Below are 22,909 nucleotides of genomic sequence, written 5' to 3'. Positions count from 1 at the left end.
TTTTTGCTTTTTTCTTTTCCGCACCGTCCAACATTACCACTACTCACAGTGAATGTAGTGGCATGCCTCTTTTCTTTTTCGTGATGATTATTATTACGACTTAATTTTTTTTGCTAACTTCGATTCCCTACTTCGTAAAAGTATAGTAGTACCAGTCATTGTTTATTTTCTACATTTTTGGAACCTGAACTATGAACAGCATAACTATACTCATAATATATATTCGGGAAACCTAATACACCTACGCCAGACAATCATAGACAGCCCGCACATAAGCCGCCGTTCTATCTGAACCCAACGTGCCCGATCCCATCTTATTCATAACATAGGCAATCGTCATCCGTCGCTCAAGATCCATAACAACCACCGAACCACCCCAGCCCGTCCAAAAAGCAATGCGACCGTCGGGCAACCAAGGAAACGTCTCCGGGACGGGCAAACCAACACCAAGACCCCAACGCAAATGATACATCAAGACCAAATCCGGCCCACTGATCTGCTCCTCCAGCATGCGGTCAATAGTTTCAGGAAAAAGATACTGTTTTCCGTCCACCGTGCCTCCAAGCGAGACGACCGACGCAATGCGCGCAATCCCACGAGCGTTAGAGAATCCATTCGTCGCACCGATCAACGCCTTCCTAAAGCCAGGACCCATACTTTCTTCAGCCGGCATAGGCAGACTAGCGAAGCTCTTGAACATAACACTCTGCGGGTCAACACCATCGAGACGAAGTGGCGGCGGCGGGGAAACATCTGCTGTCCGCGGCCAGTCCTTTTCCGGGACACCGAGCTGAAAGTCCGCAGCTAACGGACTGGCAAGCTCGTCGCGGATGAACTCATCCAGCGGTTTTCCGTTGATGCGATGGACAAGTTCGCCGAGCAAGTGGCCCTGGTTGGCTACGTGGTAGCCGGAACGTTCGCCGGGCGTCCACCAGGGGGCCTGTCGGGCTAGTTTATCGGCACCTCTCTTTGCATCGTAAATATCATCTAAGGTGTTGGGAAGCTCCCAGGATGATACTCCCGAGGTGTGGCTGAGAAGCTGTGATACCAGGATATTCTCCTTGCCGTTCGCAGCGAACTCGGGCCAGTATTTGGAGACCTTCTCATTCGGGTCTAAGAGGCCACGGTCGATGAGGATGTTGGTTGCGATGGCGGTGATGACTTTGGAAACAGACCATACCACAGTTACTGTGTCTTTTTCCCATGGCTTGGTTCGGGCTGGGTCTGCGTGGCCGCCCCAGAGATCAACTACATTCTGGCCGTCGATGTTGACACAGATGGAACCTCCTAGCTCTTCTTCATTGTTGATCAATTGCTGTAGGAGATCGCGCACCCGGGTGAAGGCCGGATCGCAGTGGCCGTTGATTGTGGCCATTGGGAGGAAAGCGGAATGGAAGGATTGACGGACTTCAGTAATTGGGGACCTGAAGAAGAGCAGAGACCGTATCTGGGATGATTTGGCTTATATAGAGGGACAACACACTGTGGCCTTGAAACTTGAAAGAACACCACGCTACGTAAAATTGGCTTACTGGTCGGGACGGACGGTTGGGAAACATTAGCTGCTATGATGATCAGGGACGGCAAGGGAAAAATCGTACCTGTAATTTCATCAGTCTGCGCCGAGTGTTCTTTTATACCAGGAGAGATGAGAAGATTAGGTCCCAGAGGAGATATTACGGTGACAGAATGAAGTCAGGTGCGTGCCTAAAGCGAAATCTCATTCAACATTCATCTCAAGAAACCGACTGAACCCCGCATTTCATGCCGCTCTTGGGTGCATATTTGCTTATCTTATACACGCGTAAAGTTTAATTATTATGTAAGGCATCAGAAAGCCTTGATTTAGACCCTTCCTATCCGTTATTCCGGTGTCTAATGGGTGGCCAGTGCCGCGGCTCAAGGCAGCAGCGGGAGGCCACAAGCGATCGGCGTCGGCCCCATTGCTTAGTGTCGTTGTAAGACTAGGTTGTGTGTGGAGGTTATAGAAGTAATGTTGTATGTCTAGCATTCTAAGTATCTCAACTTGTATACATATAGAAGATAGGTTAGACATTGACTATTAGGATAACCATCATGATTCGGTTCTGGTCTTAGTATAGGTCTTCCCCCCTTTTTCACATCTCCTAACACGAAGGCCCCTTATACAAGATGAATGTTAGATTAAATGCACAACGAGGAGACCCCCTTTCCAAGAAAATAGGCACAGTACTAACACTGCTCCCAACTGCTTTCATTTTCTATAACTTGACCCTCATCTCCTTCTTTCCATATATGGTCATGATATCGTCCACATATCCCTTCACCAGTGCGCATGGTGAAAGCCTGAAGAAGCAATACACCAACAGTTGGTACCCACGGAATAGATCTCACCGTTTGCTAAATCTCTTCATAAGTACGATGCCATTCCTCCGCAAACATCAACAGTCTCGTAGTTAGTTCCAAATCCTCTCAGCTCCGGAATGATCCGGTAGTAGAAGTTGGCCGAATTTTCAGTCTCAGCAAAACCGATGAAGTCATCCATCTTGTGATTAGCGTTGTCCGCATAGACAGCCCATGTAGCAGCCCCAGCCAATGCCATAGACTTTTGATGGGCTTGGGTGAGTTTCGATCTTCCCCTTGTAGTGAACGAAATCTTGAACCCGGGATTGTCAAACCGCTTCTTCAGGTCAAGGCCTTCAGTGCTATTCGCACCAGATTTACCTCCTGGAAGTGGAAGATGAAGGACGGTATCGCCATTTTTATAGTGATTGGCGATAATATCATGCTTCGGAGAGTTCTCATGGGCGAAACCAGTGATCTGGAGTCTGTGGATTGGTAAAGGCTCATTCTGGCGTCTAACCAGGGGAAGGGTATCTGAGGAATTTGAGAGAGGAGTGAGAGAATCATAGGAGATATCATCACTACTTGACAACATAGTCTCCCACAACTGGAAATAATCCTGGGAATCATCGTCGTGACGCTTACTCGGTAGACCTTCGGGAATGGCTCCAGAGTAGTGGGCGGCAGCGACATAGGCCAAGAGGAGACCGTCTGAAATTATATAAGATATTTCCTCACACCTACTGCCACCGGCATATTCACAGACTTGTCGAGCAAGACGCGAGCCCATCACGATATAGACAACCCTAGAATTCATTAGTCTCTTGAGAATCATTGGCAATAGAGAAGAGAGTATGCGCCATACGTGAATTTGCTGGTACCAATAGAACGAATCGTTCGATTGAGTATCTCACAGACTCTAGTATCCCTCTGCTCTAGGATCGCCAGCGGCTCGTGAGCCGGATTAGGAGATCGGATCTCAAGACCAATGTCTGAAGGAAGTTCAGCAACATCCACTATTGGAGTGGGTGTCGCTAGAGTGACTTGACTTGTAGCCAGAAGAGAGAACAGAAAGATTGAGAGCTTCATGTTGATGGTTTAAAATATTTGTGCGACTTAGCAGGTAGGTAATCTTTGGGAGGCTTCGCTACGCCATATTTATAGTTATGTGTCGCTGTTAAACTGTTCTTCATAGATGATGCACGACTTTAGATTGTACGGTTCGCACATGAGACATAATATAATAGCTATCCACCGAAGAAATGGGCTATTGAACTAATGGTGCTTTAGTATGAGAAGAACCCCGGGTCTCCGATGTGGAGTCAAGGAACAGTTGACTACTAGTGGATAGTCGGCCTACGAACCCTTGCAAAGCTAGTGGGGCGAGCACTAGCCTTCGTACATAAATACCTCGGAATAGCCACCGGGCTTCTAATTATCTATCATTAGTACCTGGCTGCAACTGTTGCACACAACATATCCTTCCTTGCCTCGAGCGGTGCTGATATTTTGTACTATCGATAAAACCAAAATGGGTACCAATGAAAAAGCCACTACATCCACTTCTCAGTCTTCCTCTTCATCAACACCTTCGCGAACCGTTACTGTTCTTCGAAATATCATACAAAGCCCGTGGACGTAAGTACGGTTTCTTATATTAAATTTCTAGAATTATTGGAGCTAACCTTTTAGCCTACCTTATATCGGAATGGTTACTCCACTTGTGCGAAGTCTATGGAATTACATGGGATGGAGTAATGGAGGAGAGGTGGCCCTCTCGCTGAGTCACGGACTCCTAATTTTGTATTTTATTATATCACAGTACGTACGCAGGTACGGTTGACAGATTAATGCAATATACTATGTAACAGATTTCCATCAATCTGGCTATATTATCTGTACCGGAAAGATACTCAAACATCTTGCATTTGGGATCCTTGCCTGAGTAGATTTGCTGGAAGTCAGCGGTTGAGGCAGTTCTCCCCTATTATTTGTCAATTGTCATCGCTACCTGCCCAAAATAGATTGAAAGGCCTCAAGCTACCCATATTTCACCCAGATGGTCCTGCGTCGGTGCTTTCTTAGGGAAAATGCCAGACCGACACCTGGCGGGGAATTCCGAAACTGCTGTTCTACCAAATATTACGATGCCCCACATGGCGTAGGGTTGGTGGGTGTATGTGCCATGGTCATACACAAAGTTAGCATGTGCCAATGTTCTCATATTTTAGGAGGCTTTCTCTATATTGCTAATGCTGTCTTAAGGTTTATAATGTTTTAGCTCCACTTCTGGATCGCCCTACACGGTCTGCTCTTTGTTCATAATCGCGACAACCGAACATACGCTAAATAAACCCCTCGATCAAAACCACCTTCCCATTCTAGCAAATGCGGCGCTAGCCGTCTAGCTAAGCTGCTGAGCTGCTTTAGGACATAAGGTTACATTACCACAGAATCATGAGCAATATTTATGTACGGCCAAAACATACTGGGCCATATTCAGTAGAGCAAATCCTACGACCAATTTCTGAGACCAGTCTACATTAAGATAAAAAATTAGATTAAGAGCGGAAAATTGAGAGCAAGCGTAATATCCTCTCGGAGGTAGTGGGTGTCATAAGGCTGAATATATTCCCCTCACTTTTATCAGTCCATAAGCCACGATCGGTTTCTGGCCTACAATTTGGCGCCACTTGGACTCTTAGTTTGTAGATCCTTACTCTATTCGGTCCTATGCTCGGATGGAATACCTCATCTGTAGTGGGTCCCTACTATCCAGTCAGTGCCTACCTCTAGTAGGGTTACTCCCCTTGGCCGATCTCTACTCTGGAGTAGTTGCCTGCTCTATATTCAGTTGCTAGTTGAAGCCCCTTCTTGTCCGATATTGGCCAGAATAGCTGACTGCCCTACCAAGCATATCAACCACTTGTTATCAATTTTGTCAAGGACGACCTGTGCCACAGGGCATACATCTCGCTGCATCTGTATGAGAAGCCGCGAACCTTTCGCAGACCTAGTACTAACTCGAGACCGTGGTCTTGAGGACTACCAAAATCTGAGACTTTCTTGCCAAGACCTAATTAGACAAGACATTTTCTAATACAAATGATCCCCTAATGATACAAGCACGTCACAATACCAAGTCTCATGTCCACCATCATTGGAACAAGTTGAGCTAAATCAAGGTCCACCTGCAGGGGCATAATCGCTCCAGTAACCCTGTCCCTGACTACGGCAATAGCCAGTGACACAGTAATGTAAACCGCCTTTATTGCCTTTGTTCGGAGAAGTCATGATGAAGCTGTCATCATCGTTGGGGTTGAAGCCCGTACACTGGTTGAATTGACCATTCCGAACAGTGTACGCAGTATGAGCAGTCTTGTACCAGAGACAGATTGTCTGGTGAGCGTGACCAGTGCACTCATACGCACTGCCAGTCTCCCAGTTTTGTTCCACTGCAAAGCCACCAGAGATCCACTGGCCTACATTTGCGGTTGCTGTCCAGCCGATGGTATAGGATTTAGATGTTGATGCCGAGACAGCACATTCGTCCAAATCCCCACAGTCCAGATTCTCCTGCGCATTACTCATTAGTTTCTGTCATCGCTCAGGAGAAACTTGTTTCACTCACACTCAACTGCTTATGGTAATAATTCTGATGAGGGTCGCCATCTCCGACAAGTTTTGTGGCCGGGTACCACATACTGCACGGGCTGATTTGTCGCTGCTCCAGTTCGCCCTCATGTGCAGGTTGAGTGAGGTTTTCTTGGCTAAAGGGAATTGGAAGAGTGTCCATGATATGGGTGGATTCTGCCACTGGACGTAAGTGCAACTTGTCAGGCTCACTGAAACAAGCTGGCCGGCCATTTTCTCCAATGCGGCTCAATTGGACCATGCTAGACACAGGAACATCATCGCACACCAGCAACGATTCGTACTCATCGTACATTCTGTAACAGATAATTCCACCAGAATGCTCAACATTTTCGTGGACGGTGAATGTAGACGGTCCTGCGATGATACTGCCGTTGCCATTAAGCCCAACATCGGCGACGATGCTGAAATCGGCAAAGGCCCCGGTGTCGAGGGCAAGAGAGCAGGCGGATGCAAGGATATCCGAAGTGGAGGTATCGATTACCAGAATCTCTTTCTCTGAATTGGTCTTGTGTTGCTGCAGAGTGACTCGGACGTAACTGATGTCCTCTTCGCTCTGAGAAGAAGGCGCTGCCAAAGCGGCTGCAGCGAGCAGCCAGAGGAGCTTGAATACTCTCATTTTCGGGCAGTGGGCAAAGAAGTTTGTGAATGCTGAATACTGTCAGGTGAAGCCTGCGCCTGTAAGCATCTTTATACCTTCATCCACTTCTATCAGACCCATGATCGAGAATATCAATACTCCTTCTCTTTAATTACCGACACCTCGACAACCATCAGAAACAACTCGATGTCACATCTTTGCTTATGAGGTAGCTAGACTGTGCTAGGGGTCGTCTGGACATTTGGCCCCCGGTTAGAAACTCGCAATGTACTAATGACCTTGTTATACCAGTTGGGCAATCATAATTTCATTTGCAGTCTCCCTTAGTCACAGAACAGCATAGCCCTTAATATTCACTGGTAGCACTGTCATGTGAAGGAGGGGCATCGGGCACTCTGTCAGCCTTGTTACAGTTTCTCCGGGGTCCGGGTAATCGTGCAGGGATCTGTTTGGCTTCTCAGTTTCATCCTTCGACCCCAAATTGTACTAGGGCTGTTAATGTCTCACAAGGAATACTTCATGTTTCTGGATGTGGTAGCAATGCGCATGCACAAGGTCATGTGCATTAAGTAACGAGAAATTGGGGAGGAGAGTTGTGCCACCTCCGGGTTTCAATGTCGTTCCAAAATGCTATGTGTAACTCTGACATTCATTACCATCAGACAACAAAAGCAAGGTACCGTGTGAATTATCCAGTGAGGTCTCACAGAGTGAATCCTTGAGCGAGGAATACCGCGTGATTTAACTAGTGAAAGCGACTCCGAATTCTGAGTCAAGAAATAACTGGAACTTCCTATAAAGGTTGCCCGTTCCCAAGCGTCGCTCATATCTCCATACCCACTCACCTGCCACCGATTTATATCGAGCAGAACAACTTCTGATCTACCACTCGTTTCAAATTGCTACATATCTTACTCAGACAGGGAAATTTGCACTCAAAAGTAGGTAGCTGTCCCCATGTACGTCCAAAGTGTCTATCTTTCCTAATACAAGCCAACAGAACAACCTCGGGAATCGCCTCGCAATCATGAACATCACAAACAGTACTATGGAACAGGACCGATGTGCCGGCCATAGTGGAACTCCTACACTGAGCTATCCATATTATTGCGCCATTACTATTTGGCAACAAGGACTCAACCGGACGCAAGACCCATATGCCGACTTGGTGAAATGTTGCAAGAGCAACCAGTACAGCTACTACGGCGAGGATAACTGTGCCGCTTACTGCAACGCGACCAAAGACACCCAGTCGACTCTGATGGACTGTCTTACGGAGGGTCACCGTCTCCAGTCAGTTGGTTGTAGCTCCGGGAAGAATTCTGGATCCGTGTCGAGCTCGGTGCCCAGCTTGAAATCCTATCTTGTTTTGGCTGTGGTTCTTAGCGGCCTTTGGCAACTTTGAAAGACGGGATATTGACATGTATGTGGGATATGGTTGTTTCAGATGGAGGATTCAATTGGATTATGCTATGTGGGGTTTTGTAGGGCATGATGGACTATGTCTTGTTTCGCAACTAGGCATCAACTTGCAAGCACATCTTCTGTCGGGAAGGGAATTAAGTCGATGAGGAAATATGCAACCACTGTCCCAGGAATCCTCACTTACGTACCTACCAGTAGACCGCCGCATGCAGTGGAACTATGGAGTAAGAAACATAAGACCCAATTTTTTATGCCCAGCCATGAGTGACTACATCTTCTCCATTAATTGCAACAGATTGATGGACTAATTTTTCAACTTAATCTGCGTGGGTGCATCCCAAGTAGTTTGCCTCTTCAGATTCATGCCATATGATACGAACATTAGAAGACAACCTCAAGGATTCTGGGGTTCGTTCAACATGTACTGCTTCAGTGCTACTCGGAACTGTGCCAACTTATGAACGAACTCCTCGGGTGACCCCTTTAAAATCTCTTCGTCAACCGTATCGACGAAAGCAGCAAAACGCAGACGTGGCTGACGCACAGAGCTCAGAATTTCTCCAAATACATCCTCTAACTTGGCTGACGCGACATCCAAATCCCAGGTCTCAGTCATATTGTATGGCTCTGGATTGCCCACAATCGAACACTCCTGATCTGCCATATACTTCGAATACGGGGTGAGGGCAGCCTGAATACCATACTGAGCGCCAGTAAGGTCCAAAATCCAGGTCTCATCATCGCCCGGCTGCCGGACTCTGATCTTTAAGATGTGGTGTGGTATACCAGCAGTATCCGGGCCAGTAATATCAACGGAGTCAGAGTGGGGAACGACCTGAATAGTCAAGCTTCTCTTTCCAACGTTGACCCCCATCATGGTGATCTCGCACGGTACGTCTAATCGGTGTCAGCCTCAGGTGGCCCAACGTGTACAAAGAGTGTTGGAGAAGTAGAACAATCGTACCTGCCAAAAGCTTTGTCACCAAGCGGCACGACAAGGGACAGGCAGTAATTCCCTGAAGCCATGTGAGGACTGCCTCTTGATGCTTGGGGTCCGTGGTCAAATTTTCTGGGAAAGGACGACCCAAAGTCAAGGAATCCCTGTCCAAGATCATGTGGTTGATGGAAAGATACAGGTTGTCGTCGCGCCGCTCAATATTGGTAACGTCAACGTCGAAATGAAGTTCTCTGTACCCCAGAAATGCAGCCTTGGCGATGACTGCCGTCCGCAGAAGTTTCTTTCGACGACGCATGGTCTTGCAGTGATCTTTGTGGACGGGTTGGTGCGCCTCCTGACAGGACACCCCGCAGTAAAAGACTGGCAAGGCATCGCCGGGAGTGTATTCTGGTGCGCCTCTGCACCCCGAGCACCTCCATTTCGCCTCATTTCCGCAATTCGCACAACTGCCGGTCGATGACATTCTGTATCGGCCAAGAGAACTTGATGATAGTCGGAATTGTAGAGCGTGATGAACGTGTCATGGAGATGTCTAGAATTTGGAGGGAAGGTAACAGCTGGGAAGTCTGCTTTGTTGTGGTGGGTCCCTATCACTCAGTGAATGAGGGTTGCAGAACTGATATTGATGTGCGATTCAGCCCAGCGATCCTTCAGCAAGCTCTGTGACACGGTACTGTACTGGCCTGCACAATACGGTGATCATAATCCATACCGGGAAATGCCAGACAATAATACACGATTTGCCGATTCCGGTATCTATAGTGTAAGCTTTTCATGTGTTGCAGCTTATTAAAACCAATACTGATTTGATTGTGAAGAGGAAGCACTTCTAACTGGCTTTCTTCGAGAGATAGGTTTCTTGGCAATATTTTAGTCCGTATAAAGCAGTAACAAGCGAAAATAAAGCCCAGAGCTGAGCTTCAATGCATAATGGTGGGCCAGCAACAGTGGCAGTGTGAGTAAACAGGTCTCCAAAAATACCAACCAAAACACTTATTGTCGTAAACTCTGATGCTACGCTTAAGATTGCCCGTCCTGTGACTCCAAAGGCACTATCTGAGGAGAAATAAGGTGGATCAAAACGAGACGTGAAGCTGCACATCATCAACCCGGACACAGATATCCGCGTGGCGCTGCACGGGCGTCTAGTCAGGAACTAAAGTGTTAGTGTCCCGCCTCCACTAAGCGCTGGGTTCTGTCCATCCATCCACCATCCCATCCCACGAATTCCTGTCCCTCCGCCCTTCCTTTTTTCCGTTACTCCCACTTGATTCTGCCTTCTCATTCTTTTGATATACATCAGTTTTATAAACCATTACACAAACGATGTCACTCGACCCCTTGCAGAATCGCAACCCTACCCCTCCACCCACTCTGTCCCCCTCCCCGATCCGTGTTCTCGTCCGAACTCTAACCCACCTGGTACCCTCTACCAACCAAGCTGGTGAAAAGAACATATACGATGACAAGCTCTTCATCATGCTCGATACCATCTGCCAACATATTTGGAAATGCGACTTCGACGGTCACGTGCACCGATGGTACACCTACGGTGATGAATTCGGATACAGCCACCGAATGTGTTTCTTTCTGATAGACTATGGAACTGCACCAGGTGGTGATGACTCCAAAGTACCGACTGTGTGCTATGAATGGGACGGAAGTAAATTGTATGCCCCACCCTCACTACTGAACTGCAATGCAGTGGCCTTTGTTGATGATTGAATATAGCATCGACAAGCCCCAGATCCTTCAATTCGAGGACGTACAAGCTGAGCTTAAAAGTGTGCCATTTACACCAGCACCATATGAGCCTTCAGAAAAACCGCCCGTTCGGGTTATAGTGCGGCGAAGGTTAAGGAGTGCGCGGAGGATTCCCGTCCGAGAGTTGGACCATATGCGCGACCATCCAGAAGACATGGAGTGGTTGGAGAGGAAGGTGAAGCCCAGATTCTGGACAAACTTTCTGGAGCAGTTGAGAAACATTGAGAAGACGAGAGAGTGGGAGGAGGAACAGAGAATTATGCGAAGGGAGTTTGAAGGAGAAGAAGCGAAGCAGAAGGAAATTGAGAGCATGGGAGATCGCTAGATGGATCATCATTTACTTGATTTGTGAACTCGTGCACACTTTTCTATATGTTCTTTTATGCTCACGACGTTAAGTAGAGATAATTGTCACCCATTTGGATACATGGAAGTTAGACAGGTAATATTTCGCAAACGGTTGACTAATACACATGCACAATCACAATAACTTAAGATGACAGATAACCAGGTTTTACATGAGCACGAAGATCCAGAAGCTTTAGAGGAACAATAACCCGGAGACCCGGAGATGGATTAAAATCGACATCCACAGCCAACCCGGCTCACCCGCACACGCCCGTGCGCATTGCAGGCAGAACATGCAAGGTCTGGATAGAAGGGGTTTCGCTTCGTTCCTCGGCACTCGCGACATGGGCCATAGGAATACTAATACCCCCCACCACCACAGTCTAAGCAATGAGGGTCAGGACGCTTTTCGCGGCCCCTACCAACAGGCTTCGTGCTGCTGGCGCTGCTGCTACTGCTGCTGCTGCCACTTGTATCCCGGCGCTTGAGAAACGGCATGATGCTCCTGCTAGGCCTCCTGTGAGTACTGTGAGAACAAAAGGCGCGGGTATAAGGACCTTACGGCTAATAGGATAGATTCATTCAATGAGTTTCTGGTATACTCGTTTTTCGACCGAACTGAAGAAGTCGATGAAGTCAAAATATAAGCTAGTACATAACTGAAAGAGTAAAAGCAATGTTTAACAAGAAATATGATGGGGCTGAATGGATATGAAAGGTATTAGATGCTTCGGATTTTTGATGGCCTGTCCTGAGAGAAAAAGAGCCTGTTATCATCACAGATACTTATACACTTCATGTAGAGCAAAAGAACGCAGCAGCGCAATAGCCAGGCCACTACTGTCCGGGATTCATAGTGAACTGTAGTAGATGAAACGCACTCTATCCTCTGACTGTGTCATGACAGCCAGTCGTTCTTGCGGCTGAAGCATTCCGTCCTGATTCTTATCCTTTTCTGCTCTATTCATCCGTACTACTATTTATATTGTATCAGTTGAGAAAGCCAAGATCTAGACCTCCATCGCTTATACTACCGAAGCGCCTATACATTCCATCTAAGTGGCCAATGCAACATGACAACGCAAGTTCTTGAAGCTAGCAATTTATAAACCTATATGAACGATTTCAACTCTCACTGTAGCCTTGTCTCGCCGATGTCAGTGGTTGGTTTATATTGCTTCCTAGGCTGGGGCGCGCGCCTGATAATGGCCTACGTGCGATATTGCTTTGTAGGGCGAAGGTCTAACGCAGGATGAAATTGAATTGGCGCTCGGACATAGTGATTCGTTTATGTATTGATTATTGCCTTATATTTTTTTACATACCGTGGTAGCCCACCCGGGTACGGTTTTCGTATTGCTTAATGGCTAGAAGAAGAAGATCCTTTCCTAACACTTGATAGAATTTAGGGTCTATGAATAGAAGTTAGTCAGGATAAGGCTACCTAACTAGGTCACTAACTGGCGCTCTAAGATATATAGATCCATATCTTTAGCTAGGGTGACCGTCGCTCACAATGATACCTTTCAAATCACGCAGGTGCACTGCAGCCACGATTTGATGATCGACAGTGTCATATTAGCACGGATGCATACACATTTTCATGGAAAACAATGATTGGAAACAAGAAGGAAGCGGCGCTTAGTGGCATACTAGTACTTCTACCTATTATGGCATGATTTCTGTTACGATCCCGCATTTAGGCGCCCGCAATGACTTAAATCACCACTCGGGGCAGTAGAGGTGCGCAGACCCAGGTACAGAAAGCCTTAAAGCTCCCAAAATTCAACTACATTACTGTTGGAAAGCTGGAGGTACTGCAGACAGTAGAGGTTGACGTACCTGCGCGAATTTTTAGAAATTTTACGAAGCGTTGGACTGAAGCCACCGAGTCCTGAGGCTGGGGAATTACGCGGGGACTCGCAGGTGTTTTGACGAGGCTGGGATTTAGACACTCGGAATGACCTACGCCCGCTCATCATTTACACTTGATGCCTCGAAATTTGGATGGGCAGGCCATTTGCGAACAAAAACTAGGGTAGATATTGCAATATGGTTATTACTTCACCATTGCATCGGACCCGTTCGGGCATGATCTGTTGCGTGTGACCAGGCTTTTGTCAAAAGTGGAAGCCTTGAACTTTAATGAATCAGTGGAAATGCACTCACCATGCCAATATGTACAACTCAGTTTCAGCGCAGAAGGGGAATCATACTAACCTAACCCGGATAAGTTTACTTAACAGACGTTAAGAGAGACCCTGGACAACATCTCTACACACAGCGAAAGCTCTGGGCAGATGAGATGTCACCACAGTATACTTCGCTTTTAGCCGAACAAGGACACAGAACCCGATTGTATTTACGTACAGGCAGGGTGTCGGGTGCAGTGCCATTTTCAACCCAGCGTCTCAAACATTAAAGACAGTCGTGGGGTGTCCGCTCTTTCCTCCTGAACAGTGAACCAGACCGGGAGACTCAAAGACACGATAGAACTGTTGAACGTCGGGGAACATGGCCTTCACATTGTCGTAGTAGAATTCCGTGCCTCTCGTCGGAATGTTGAGATCGGCCTAAATTGTATGAGAAGGACTAAGTCAGTTCGGCAATCACGTTGTGAATAAGTGAGCATAGTTTAGGCCTACCATTCCACGATAAGTAATGAATGAGCTTTCCTCCAGCTTACGGAACTCAGTCAAATCGGGGTCCGCCGCATTCATGAAGTCACTGTACTCCTGCACAGCGAGGTTGAAGAGGCTCAAATACTCACCGTGACTTAGCCCCGCGGTATCGAAACTGGCATTCTTCGCAATGAGAAGATTAAACCGCTCAATCGATCCAGTGCTATTCACTCCAGGCACTGAGCCAAAGCCGCTGGTAACCGAGCCGGGATTTACCCCAGGTTAGAGCAATTCACCATTCCTTTCCCGGTGTTGATTTTTAGACCATGTTATGGGGTTCATCTGAATGTTATAAATTTCTTTGGTTAAATAACACTAAGTCTAAACGCGAACACGAATTGCCCTGAGGTGGGTAAACGAAATCGAATAGGCACTCCAACTGACGAATATGGGGATGTGGAGACATAAAAAGGGCTCTAAATCCCGTTCGGGAAGTTCGTTTTCGCATTTTGACTTTTCTCCACCCATGAGAGTCCTGTGGGTCCTCTCTCGGCGAAACCTCCTACTTCAAATAGTACATACAATATCACCATAAGGTGCATATTGAGATTTTCGGTTTCCTTACTATTGATGCTCTGAAGTGGCAAACATGGAGCCCCATTTTTCCAGCCGATAAGACCGGGTATTTAGGCTTTCTAATACCTGGACTTCAAATCAGTAATAGACTTTATACTAGGCCCTGACCAGCAGAGAACCTCCACTTGTGTCTTGAATAGTACTCAACTTTCAAACAACATTGATATGCTATGCAAAAAGTAATCTTACGAATTTGGTCCCGTGGCTAACTATGAGAAAAGGGCCCCGGAAAAAGGGATTGATTCAATTCTGCATGCACAAATGACAAGCCCACGGTCATACAGTGTTAAAGTCCTAGAAGGCTACGAAGTAGTTCATGTGGTTTGAAAAATCAGGCTGAGTCCCACAAATAAAACCGGCTTAAAATAACTTTTACCTCAATCGCTGTACCCCTGACGATCCTCGAGCCGTTTAAGCCACCGTCAGCACTAAGATCTAACGGTGGCGCCTTTGACAAATCTTTCTCTGGGTCTTGATAATACTTTTGAATGTTCTGGTCGTTCATCGGATATATTGCCCTTGTTTCCGAGTCTTTATGCTAGAAGTATCGGTTTAGGTGTCTACTAAAGTTCTGCAACGACCACCACAGCTTAAGTAGTCACGCTACAGTACAAGTACTATCTTCTTGATCTCCAGAAGAACGTTTATGAAATAACCATACATGTGTGTGTGTGTGTGTATATTCGAGGCCACCAATCCAAAACAAAACTCAAAACAATAATTAGGTATAGTACTATAAATACAAATATAACAAGTTTGCGTGACCACGGCCGGCTTATTGAGGATACGCCATCTGAGGTGCCATTTGGTACCCTGTAACCTGAGGCCTGGTACGTATTTCAGCCTCCTTTTCCTCTTGGATGAGTGCGCAGCAGCCACAGCACATGCTCACACAGCAATCGCCACAACAGGATCCCTCGATCCCATACTTGCTGCGCAGTTCGCCTCTTCTGATAGTCTGGTAGATCCACTGTGAAAGACCAAGGCTGAGGAAAGACCAGATCACACACTGGACGGCGTTAGTTTCGAGAGGGGCAGAAAGTGTGTCGAAAACTTACATCACCGTTAATCGATTCGTAGCTCTGCAGTGTGGGGTCACGAAGTCGTGATTGCGTTTTGCCGAAGGCAAGGCATGGGAGGCAGCAGCTGGTCAAGCCTGGACATCGGATCGGTTAGAAAAGGCGATGGGGAAGGGCATTAGGAAATCATTACTGACATAATGTGCCTGGTGAACAACAGTCAAAGAGAGAATAGTTCCAGCTAGTGTTCTGGGTGAGCCTGCGAAGCTCTTCTGAGGTGGCTTGATCATAGGTCGGTAGGTCTTTTGGGTGAGCTCGGTAAACCTTCTCTGCGTCTGCCATTGTGTAGATAAAATGTCTGGGGATTCTTAGACTCTGTTATGAAAATCAGAGATCGAGCGGGAAATCTGCGCCTTATATATTAGGGAATAGGGGGTGGGCATACTGTCTAAAGAGGAGCTGCTTGTCTTGTTTTGTCATTGCAATGCCTACTTGGATTACAGTCAATCAATCCGTTTTCCTGGGCCAGGGCATAGGTGGGGTTCTGCATGAAGGGGTTTCCAAATAAGTGGCCTGGCTCTGATTTTGTAGTGTAATAGTTTGTCTTGGCCAATAATCCATGGGGGCAGGCTTTCATAAAAGCTCACATTTGGACACTATTTGTGGCTCAGGCCTCTTGGCAGAGGGCTTCCGGGTGTGCTATTTCTTCCCGGCGCATGTGGTGCCTGAAAAGTTCCGTTGCCCATGTGGCCCGACACGGAGAGTACTCGGACGTACTGGTATAGTGGGTGGAGTCGCGAGGATCCCTACCAAGAACCGGAACGTGAAAAGCTTGGTGCCGCTGAAAGTTCTGAGGCTTATCCCGAATAGGAAGTTCGCATCCGTATCTCGGTTTCTTACCCAATATTATCAGGGTCTGACCCACTCGGCAGGTTTAAGTTTGGCTTGACTATTAACCTATTATCTGCCCTGAGTTAGGTTAATTTAGTTAATCCAGTCACGTCTTTAATCAAGCGTTGAGCCTCGTCACGATTAAGATATTCAGGGTTTTCAAGAGTAGGGGGCTATCAACTTTTCGTCTCTCGCTACCAAGCATATTGAGGGAATTTTCTTCGATCAATCGGTTTTCACCAGCTTATAAACCATGGCTCATCGCAGTGAGGACATCTCTGGGCATAATCAAACGCTCTTTTGCAGACAACATCACCAGTATCGGATTCTTTAGCCATGGCGAGTCTATACCGAGTCCTATTCGTGACTACTTCGTGTTTGCTGAATATCGGGACGCTACTGTGTCTTGTCGTGATCGGTCTGGCATGTACAAAGATGGGAAGTCATGAACTTGAAACACTCAACTTTTTCCAAGTAAGGCTCCGGCATAATTGCAGTTGCGGTCATCAAGACTAATATACTTGTCGCATCAAGATCGATATCCAAAATAGCCGAAATCTTTCCACGTCGAATGCATTGGGTACAACATGGGATGGGAGCCAGTTAAATCAAACTTACCTGGTCGGCATAATGGGTTACTGTGGAAGTAATAACAGCAACACGACAATGAATTGCATGACCCCGAGAGCTGGCTCGTACTTCAATGTGCTGAAAGCTATGGGCGAGGAGGGAAAGGAGACCAATATTTCGTCAGCTGTTCGACACTCACTGCGTGCATATAAAACAACCTCGACCTGGATGCAAATTACATACATCCTGGCCATTCTTCTTACAGCCGTCCAACTGCTCGCCGCCCTTATCGTTATAAACAAGACATTCAACCGTTTCGTCATCAGCCTTGTCTCCGGTGCCGCGTTTATTCTCCTGTTGGCAGCTGCTACACTCACTACAGTCAATTTCGTTCTGTTGAAGGGTATACTTACCACTGAGTTGAAATCACACAACATATCAGGCACGTGGGGCACTCGTGCATGTATCGTTATATGGTTCAGTGTGGCTTTGTCTTTGTGTTCTTTGGTATCCTGGACCATCACCACTTGCTGCTTTTCTCAAGCGAGACGGGGGCCTCAGGTCCAGCCTTATCCTGCAATGGGTACGGCGCCAGTCTACCATTCGCTTCCACCATCTGCACCCAACTATGGGGATGATCATCGTTATCCCATGTACCAGATGAAATAAAAACCGGCTAACCAACCCTATTGCCAGTACCATCCACAATAGAAGTGACCGGTGCTGTTTGCCTGGCGTGAAAGCTTTGGTTTGCCGTTAGATTATTTTACTTAGACTCCTCTTTGTATTTCCGATCAGCACTTTTTCTACATCTTTTCTATAAATGTGGATGGATAATAAGAAGCATATTTCTGCAGATTTAAATCAGGTAGCACTGTGGCAGCGGATGGATATGGCATTTCATTATTTTCGTATATCTTTCATAAATATACTAACATCATGCTTGAGCTATATTAGCATACTCAAGGAGCCGGTTTGATCGGCTTAGTTTGCTCGACCCAGTCGAACTTGCCCATCACCTTCGTCAGCCAGACATCACCCGGCTTTTCAGCCATCCTGGGAGTAGAATGATCAAACATTGAGCCACTCAGGAAAGTGTGGGGGAACCCAAAGTCAAAGGGGTAAGCGCTGTCAACCTTTTCCATCTCCTCATCTGTAAGAGCCACGTTCAAGCTCTCAATGCTACCCTTAATATGATCGACCTTCCTGCAACCGACAATCGGGAATACATAGACAGATTTCTGCATCACATAGGCCAAAGCCACATCGAGCAGCTTCACGCCCTTCGCAGTGCTAATATCTTCAAGAGCAGCAGAAACCTTCTTATCATGCTCGGAGGTAGGGATGAACTTGCGACCAGGGTTATGCTTTTCCCGCTCCTCAAAGGCCTCTCTAGTCTGAAACCGACCCTGGTTCAGCACACCATAGGGGCACAACGCCATCCCCTCTTCCCTGGCCATGGGAATAATATCCCTTTCAAAGTCGCGCATTGCTGCGCTCCACATCCCCTGGTACACAGCAAACGGACGTAGTCCGTGATCCCGGGCATATTGATTCGCTTTGGTTACCACCCAAGCGGGGGTATCCGAGATACCGAGGTAAACGACTTTCCCCGCCACGACGAGGTCGTTTAGCGCGTGCATGAGTTCCGGGATTGAGGTGGTGAAGTCCCACCAGTGGACGTAGAGTAGGTCGATGTAAGAAGTCTGGAGTTTGCGTAGGGATTGCTCTACGCTGACTTTCATGGACTTGGCATTGTTACCGCCGTAGTTGGATTGGATGGCGTCTTTGTGGTGTGTCATATAAGCAGTTGTGTATTTGGTTGCCAGCACAATCTCGTCGCGGTTCTTGCGCTCTGCCATCCATTCGCCCACTAGGACCTCTGATTGGCCTTCTTGGTAGCCGCTGGCGGTGTCGATAAAGTTGCCTCCTTGGCTGTAGAAGTGGTCGAGGATGGCGAAGGCGTCTTCACGAGTACAATCCCCGTAGCGGGACTCTTGGCGGTTGCCGAATGTCATCGCTCCGAGGCATAATGGGGATACGCGGACTGCTGCTGCTGGTGCGAGTTGGCGGTGGCGGAAGAGGGGGGAGGTTTGTGCTGCTTGCTCGAGAGAGGCCATGTTGACAGATTGTGTAAATGCAAGGCGACTGATGTGATGGTAGGGATCCACTTGGATTGGGAGAAACTTACAATAGTCTCAAAAGATATACACATGGATGGTTATATACTCATTGCTCTCGGCTACTCCGCCAAGGTACTAATTGATGTCATGTCATCCAGGGTATATCTAAACGGAGGTAAGAAAGGCTAATTTGCTTAAGTCCGGGCTTTATGTAACCGGATGACACTGACCCACACGTCCATGCACCATGAAGGTGCTCAGACCTGAGCATCGAGTACAAAATGAAACAGGATCAATATATTCATTGTGGACATAGTTGACGATCATCTCTACTAAACAAACAGGTCAAACCTGATTTGTTCGACAAGAGCGTAAGCGATTCTTTGCGGCCGGCAGGAACCGAGGGACGGAGTTAAACTATTCTTATACCCGAGCATAGCGGAGATTTGCCTGACAAATTAGGAACTAGATTCATCTCTGTACCTGCAATATATCTCTTCATATTCGAATCACTCCTACTCAAAATGTCCTTCACACATGGAATAGCAAATAGAAGACCTCGATTTGGCCGACTCCGCTGAAACATCCGATGTCTATGTCCGAAATTATCGAGGATTCCTATACAGTCTTGCCTCGAGCTCCCTCTAATTAGATGACTAGTACTCCTTCTTAGTGGGCGTAGGAAGTGTTACCACACATTAGCTACTGGCCAGGAGCAGTCACTACTACTAGGTTTTCACTCGGTTATGCTGCATGCAACTTTTCCCGGTTCGGTAAGCCCGCACGGATGCCCGATGAGGGGAAGCCGCGACCGACCACCGTGAGCATAAGTACTTTCATCGACATAGCGCTGTCTGTGGAGAAGCAACGAAGTTCTTAAGTCATGCTGTGCAAGATCTGCAAAGAAGGGTTAGAGGGTATATGGGACCCTGAAAGAACAAGGCGGCTGAAGATAGACGATAGCGACGAAGAATATGGCAATGGTATGCCCTGCAACGTATATGTTGGCCGGCCGTTCTTTCTGATACTGACCCTACTCAAGGCCGAGGTAGCCAGTGGGAGCCGGAAATAAGGGTGTTTGGGCATTTGTGGCATCTATCAAGCAAGGCTGTGTCGTATGCTACAAATTCGCGCCATTGCATGATATGGAGAACCTGGACCGGGAAACCCTTAACACACAATTGGAGGGTGTTGAGTATTTTTCCGTATTCAAGATATTGTTGAAGCCTCGTTGCGTGGAAATGACGGTGTACTATGGTAATATCTCCGGCACCTGTGATATGATTTCGCATGAAGGTATGTGCCAGACATGAAGGCTTATTTGTTCCATGGAATATATTACCCAATCAGGCTGACCTCTAACAATTGTCTTGGTACAAGCTTTAAAGGTTTTGATGAGAATTTGAGCTTTGAAATAGGGGCATCTACTGACGACCAGACAACGTGGGTGTTAATTGAGCGGTGGCTTAATCGATGTCTTCAAGGACATTCGGCTTGCGATGATCAACATGAACCAAACTTTATCCCAAGCCGGCTTTTAGAACTGCAAACAGACAGATTTGATAAAATGTTCCGTCTTGTTGAAAGGCAACATGTCCAGCCCGGAGAGCGCTACATAACGCTAAGCCACTGCTGGGGCTCAACGCCATCCAACCCCGACTTGATCTTGTTGGAGGACACATTTCGCAAATTGAAAGAATATCAGCCACTCTCTGTCCTTCCCAAAACATTCAAGCACGCTTTCACCATCATTGAACGGTTGAGATTTCGGTACATATGGATTGACCGTCTCTGTATACTCCAAGATTCGCCTGAGGACTGGCAAAGCGAATCCGCAACTATGGGGCAAATATACAAGAATGCATTTCTGGGGATTTCTGCCCTGGGATCAAGTAACGATGCTGATGGCTGCTTTTTCTCCCGAGACTCAGCACAAGTTGCCCCTAGCGTCGTCAACATACGTGTCGATAATTGGAGTGATCCCAAAGCATTCAGGTTTCGCTCAGAAAAGGGTTGGGCTTGGAAAGTAACATTTGATCGAGAACCTTTGCCAAAGCGAGGCTGGACCTTGCAAGAACGTCTTTTATGCCCACGGGTTTTGCACTTTGGTCGGAAACAAGTTTTCTGGGAGTGCAGGGAATGTACCTGCTGCGAAATACAGCCGAACAATGTTTACGAGTACGATGGTTATCGCAACGACAAGAACAATGATAATGGGGATTCTCTGGACAAATCATCGTTATCATCGCCGGCCGCTCAACACAACCACCTTTGGAAACAGCTTCTTGATGCTCCAAAGGTAAGGTACATAGGTGATCCTAGAGACCAGATCTACGTAGATTGGTGCGCAATCGCAATGGTTTTCACGGCTTGCCAGCTTACAGTTCCCTCGGACAAGCTTGTAGCTATTTCTGGCTTGGCAAAAGATGTCCGGAGGCGCCTCAAGGATCTAGGTTATGATGAAGATAATTATCTTGCTGGGCTTTGGCGTCAGAATCTACCCGGGTGTTTGACTTGGAAGGTCTTGGAACCCGGTCGCAGACCTCCTTCGTACCGCGCACCTTCCTGGTCGTGGGCTTCTGTGGACGGTGCCGTTCAGTTGTGCTATCCAGGCACACATTCTGTGCAAAAGAAAACTGCCCAGTCTTTAGCGCTTGTCATCAGCGCTAAATGTATTCCTTGCGGAGAAGATGAGACAGGTCAAGTGGCCAGTGGTAGTGTCACTTTGAAAGGACCTCTCGCGTCCGCAACGCTCATTCCAAGCGTCATGACTCTTCCGGAAGAGACTGCCATGTCTGTACTGAGCCTTGAAACCCCTGGAGTGGAAGGTCAAAAGCCTACAGTTAAGTATCCGCGAGCTCGGTGCGAGGTGATATTTGACGTCAAGAGTGAGATGTGTGCCGAGATCTACTGCCTGCCAATCGAAGCTCGCCATATGTTCAGAAATTTTTGGGAACTCTTTGGTCTGGCCTTAATTCAGACTAAGCGAGACACGTACTCTCGAGTTGGCTACGTTGAAATGCTGCACGAGAGTGAGATGGCTGCAAAAAATTTCTTCTCCGATTTTCCGGAGCATACTTGCGTCCTCGAGTGAATATAGGCCAGACTTCTCTACAATCATGATCTCGCCTCATAGTAGGCTTCATCGCTCGTTCTACCAAGGCCCTTCCAGGCATGTTGGTGTGTTGGAGCGACAGCCAAATCCCACTGGAAGTAGTAGTATTTATAGTCCAACTATCTTAGTTGATATAACCGCTGGAAAATCTGGACCAGCTATTGAGATAGTACACCCTGCCTGGCTTCAAGTCTCCCCAGCTCCATACGGCAGTTTCAAGGACTGGCCAGAAGTAGAAGTCTCCTACACGGGAAGATTTCGCAGTCTAATGTGACTGCTTCTTTTTAACTACCATAGGCTGGAAGTCTCCGGGATCCAAAGTCCTTATTGTTGCCCTTCTACCGCATAGTTACATTTACATAAGACTTTATTCGAGGGTGATCTCAAAGATATCAACTCTGGATCAGACTGCCCCTGTAGGATATACTTGAAGATTCATGTAGAGACCGGATTCCCCTTCCTCCGATATACTGGATATATTCAATATTGTGTTTGTAATCCAAGGTCCGCTAGACTTACGTCGTTGGATGGCTCCAGGGAAATTGGATACTCCTCGTGGGATTCGAAGGTATAGTTCTTAGGATGCCAACATTGGGCCCTCTTCCAGCGCAATTACCGACAATTCCATTGGAAAGCGGGGTAGATATGATACCCGAGAGCGGCAAATAATCGAGCTGGATCGAATGCCGGGTGTGATCCAAGTCATGCGCATCAATGTGAAATTATAATTGGGATCTCAGGCTGCAGTATTCTGCTTTCTGCGATAAGCCTTCTCAAATAAACTCAGGTACGGGCCTGAGCAGGAGTCACCAGGTGTTGACCGAGCAGAGACAGTACTACTACACCACCAGTTCTTTTGGTC

General features: G+C 47.2%; 11 protein-coding genes across 11 annotated transcripts; 5 read left to right on the top strand and 6 right to left on the bottom strand.

Annotated features, from left to right (window-relative positions):
* Nucleotides 1–188: 188 nt before the first annotated feature.
* Nucleotides 189–1,623, bottom strand: BO79DRAFT_206145 (serine hydrolase domain-containing protein). The gene has a single exon (XM_025681915.1). The coding sequence runs from the start codon at nucleotides 1,373–1,375 to the stop codon at nucleotides 242–244; it is 1,134 nt and encodes a 377-aa protein (XP_025545183.1). The 5' UTR covers nucleotides 1,376–1,623; the 3' UTR covers nucleotides 189–241.
* Nucleotides 1,624–2,389: 766 nt separating this feature from the next.
* Nucleotides 2,390–3,411, bottom strand: BO79DRAFT_135073 (uncharacterized protein; the record flags this gene model as incomplete). Its single annotated transcript, XM_025678045.1, has 2 exons — nucleotides 2,390–3,128; nucleotides 3,188–3,411. 2 exons carry the CDS (start codon nucleotides 3,409–3,411, stop codon nucleotides 2,390–2,392), a joined length of 963 nt encoding a protein of 320 aa, XP_025545182.1.
* Nucleotides 3,412–3,776: 365 nt separating this feature from the next.
* Nucleotides 3,777–4,553, top strand: BO79DRAFT_261420 (uncharacterized protein). Its single transcript, XM_025686483.1, has 3 exons — nucleotides 3,777–3,960; nucleotides 4,015–4,160; nucleotides 4,288–4,553. Exons 1-3 carry the CDS (start codon nucleotides 3,854–3,856, stop codon nucleotides 4,344–4,346), a joined length of 312 nt encoding a protein of 103 aa, XP_025545181.1. The 5' UTR covers nucleotides 3,777–3,853; the 3' UTR covers nucleotides 4,347–4,553.
* Nucleotides 4,554–5,502: 949 nt separating this feature from the next.
* BO79DRAFT_261412 (uncharacterized protein) lies at nucleotides 5,503–6,851 on the bottom strand (the record flags this gene model as incomplete). Its single annotated transcript, XM_025686482.1, has 3 exons — nucleotides 6,245–6,851; nucleotides 5,954–6,154; nucleotides 5,503–5,898 (listed from the first exon to the last, which is right to left on the bottom strand). Exons 1-3 carry the CDS (start codon nucleotides 6,593–6,595, stop codon nucleotides 5,503–5,505), a joined length of 948 nt encoding a protein of 315 aa, XP_025545180.1. The 5' UTR covers nucleotides 6,596–6,851.
* A 586-nt stretch (nucleotides 6,852–7,437) lies between these two features.
* On the top strand, nucleotides 7,438–8,077 carry BO79DRAFT_234107 (uncharacterized protein). Its single transcript, XM_025684342.1, has 2 exons — nucleotides 7,438–7,518; nucleotides 7,578–8,077. Exon 2 carries the CDS (start codon nucleotides 7,605–7,607, stop codon nucleotides 7,980–7,982), a length of 378 nt encoding a protein of 125 aa, XP_025545179.1. The 5' UTR covers nucleotides 7,438–7,518; nucleotides 7,578–7,604; the 3' UTR covers nucleotides 7,983–8,077.
* A 319-nt stretch (nucleotides 8,078–8,396) lies between these two features.
* Nucleotides 8,397–9,255, bottom strand: BO79DRAFT_223416 (uncharacterized protein; the record flags this gene model as incomplete). Its single annotated transcript, XM_025683602.1, has 2 exons — nucleotides 8,397–8,899; nucleotides 8,967–9,255. The coding sequence occupies 2 exons, from the start codon at nucleotides 9,253–9,255 to the stop codon at nucleotides 8,397–8,399; spliced, it is 792 nt and encodes a 263-aa protein (XP_025545178.1).
* A 1,067-nt stretch (nucleotides 9,256–10,322) lies between these two features.
* Nucleotides 10,323–10,971, top strand: BO79DRAFT_114008 (uncharacterized protein; the record flags this gene model as incomplete). Its single annotated transcript, XM_025677926.1, has 2 exons — nucleotides 10,323–10,630; nucleotides 10,692–10,971. Coding segments are annotated over 2 exons (588 nt in total), but the record flags the coding sequence as incomplete, so codon positions are not given.
* Nucleotides 10,972–15,104: 4,133 nt separating this feature from the next.
* BO79DRAFT_133861 (PLAC8 family protein) lies at nucleotides 15,105–15,690 on the bottom strand (the record flags this gene model as incomplete). The annotated part of the gene is made up of 3 exons (XM_025678005.1): nucleotides 15,105–15,338; nucleotides 15,388–15,485; nucleotides 15,546–15,690. 3 exons carry the CDS (start codon nucleotides 15,688–15,690, stop codon nucleotides 15,105–15,107), a joined length of 477 nt encoding a protein of 158 aa, XP_025545176.1.
* Nucleotides 15,691–16,575: 885 nt separating this feature from the next.
* BO79DRAFT_133584 (SUR7/PalI family protein) lies at nucleotides 16,576–17,478 on the top strand (the record flags this gene model as incomplete). Its single annotated transcript, XM_025677997.1, has 2 exons — nucleotides 16,576–16,713; nucleotides 16,774–17,478. 2 exons carry the CDS (start codon nucleotides 16,576–16,578, stop codon nucleotides 17,476–17,478), a joined length of 843 nt encoding a protein of 280 aa, XP_025545175.1.
* Nucleotides 17,479–17,771: 293 nt separating this feature from the next.
* Nucleotides 17,772–18,967, bottom strand: BO79DRAFT_261410 (aldo/keto reductase; the record flags this gene model as incomplete). Its single annotated transcript, XM_025686481.1, has 1 exon — nucleotides 17,772–18,967. The coding sequence occupies exon 1, from the start codon at nucleotides 18,927–18,929 to the stop codon at nucleotides 17,772–17,774; it is 1,158 nt and encodes a 385-aa protein (XP_025545174.1). The 5' UTR covers nucleotides 18,930–18,967.
* A 1,532-nt stretch (nucleotides 18,968–20,499) lies between these two features.
* Nucleotides 20,500–22,026, top strand: BO79DRAFT_134348 (HET domain-containing protein; the record flags this gene model as incomplete). The annotated part of the gene is made up of 1 exon (XM_025678016.1): nucleotides 20,500–22,026. One exon carries the CDS (start codon nucleotides 20,500–20,502, stop codon nucleotides 22,024–22,026), a length of 1,527 nt encoding a protein of 508 aa, XP_025545173.1.
* Nucleotides 22,027–22,909: the final 883 nt, after the last annotated feature.

Source organism: Aspergillus costaricaensis (genome assembly GCF_003184835.1).
Source record: "Aspergillus costaricaensis CBS 115574 unplaced genomic scaffold BO79scaffold_1, whole genome shotgun sequence".
Lineage (NCBI taxonomy): Eukaryota > Fungi > Ascomycota > Eurotiomycetes > Eurotiales > Aspergillaceae > Aspergillus > Aspergillus costaricensis.
The sequence above is the reverse complement of the archived record's forward strand: the minus strand, read 5'-3'. Positions and strand labels throughout refer to the sequence as shown.

Excerpts from the sequence above, each read along its gene's own strand:
- BO79DRAFT_206145 (XM_025681915.1), bottom strand. The coding sequence starts at position 1,375 with ATGGCCACAATCAACGGCCACTGCGATCCGGCCTTCACCCGGGTGCGC.
- BO79DRAFT_261420 (XM_025686483.1), top strand. The coding sequence starts at position 3,854 with ATGGGTACCAATGAAAAAGCCACTACATCCACTTCTCAGTCTTCCTCT. Across the intron at positions 3,961-4,014 it reads ATCATACAAAGCCCGTGGAC|CCTACCTTATATCGGAATGG; the intron begins GTAAGTACGGTT and ends CTAACCTTTTAG. Across the intron at positions 4,161-4,287 it reads ACAGTACGTACGCAGGTACG|CGGTTGAGGCAGTTCTCCCC; the intron begins GTTGACAGATTA and ends GCTGGAAGTCAG.
- BO79DRAFT_234107 (XM_025684342.1), top strand. The coding sequence starts at position 7,605 with ATGAACATCACAAACAGTACTATGGAACAGGACCGATGTGCCGGCCAT.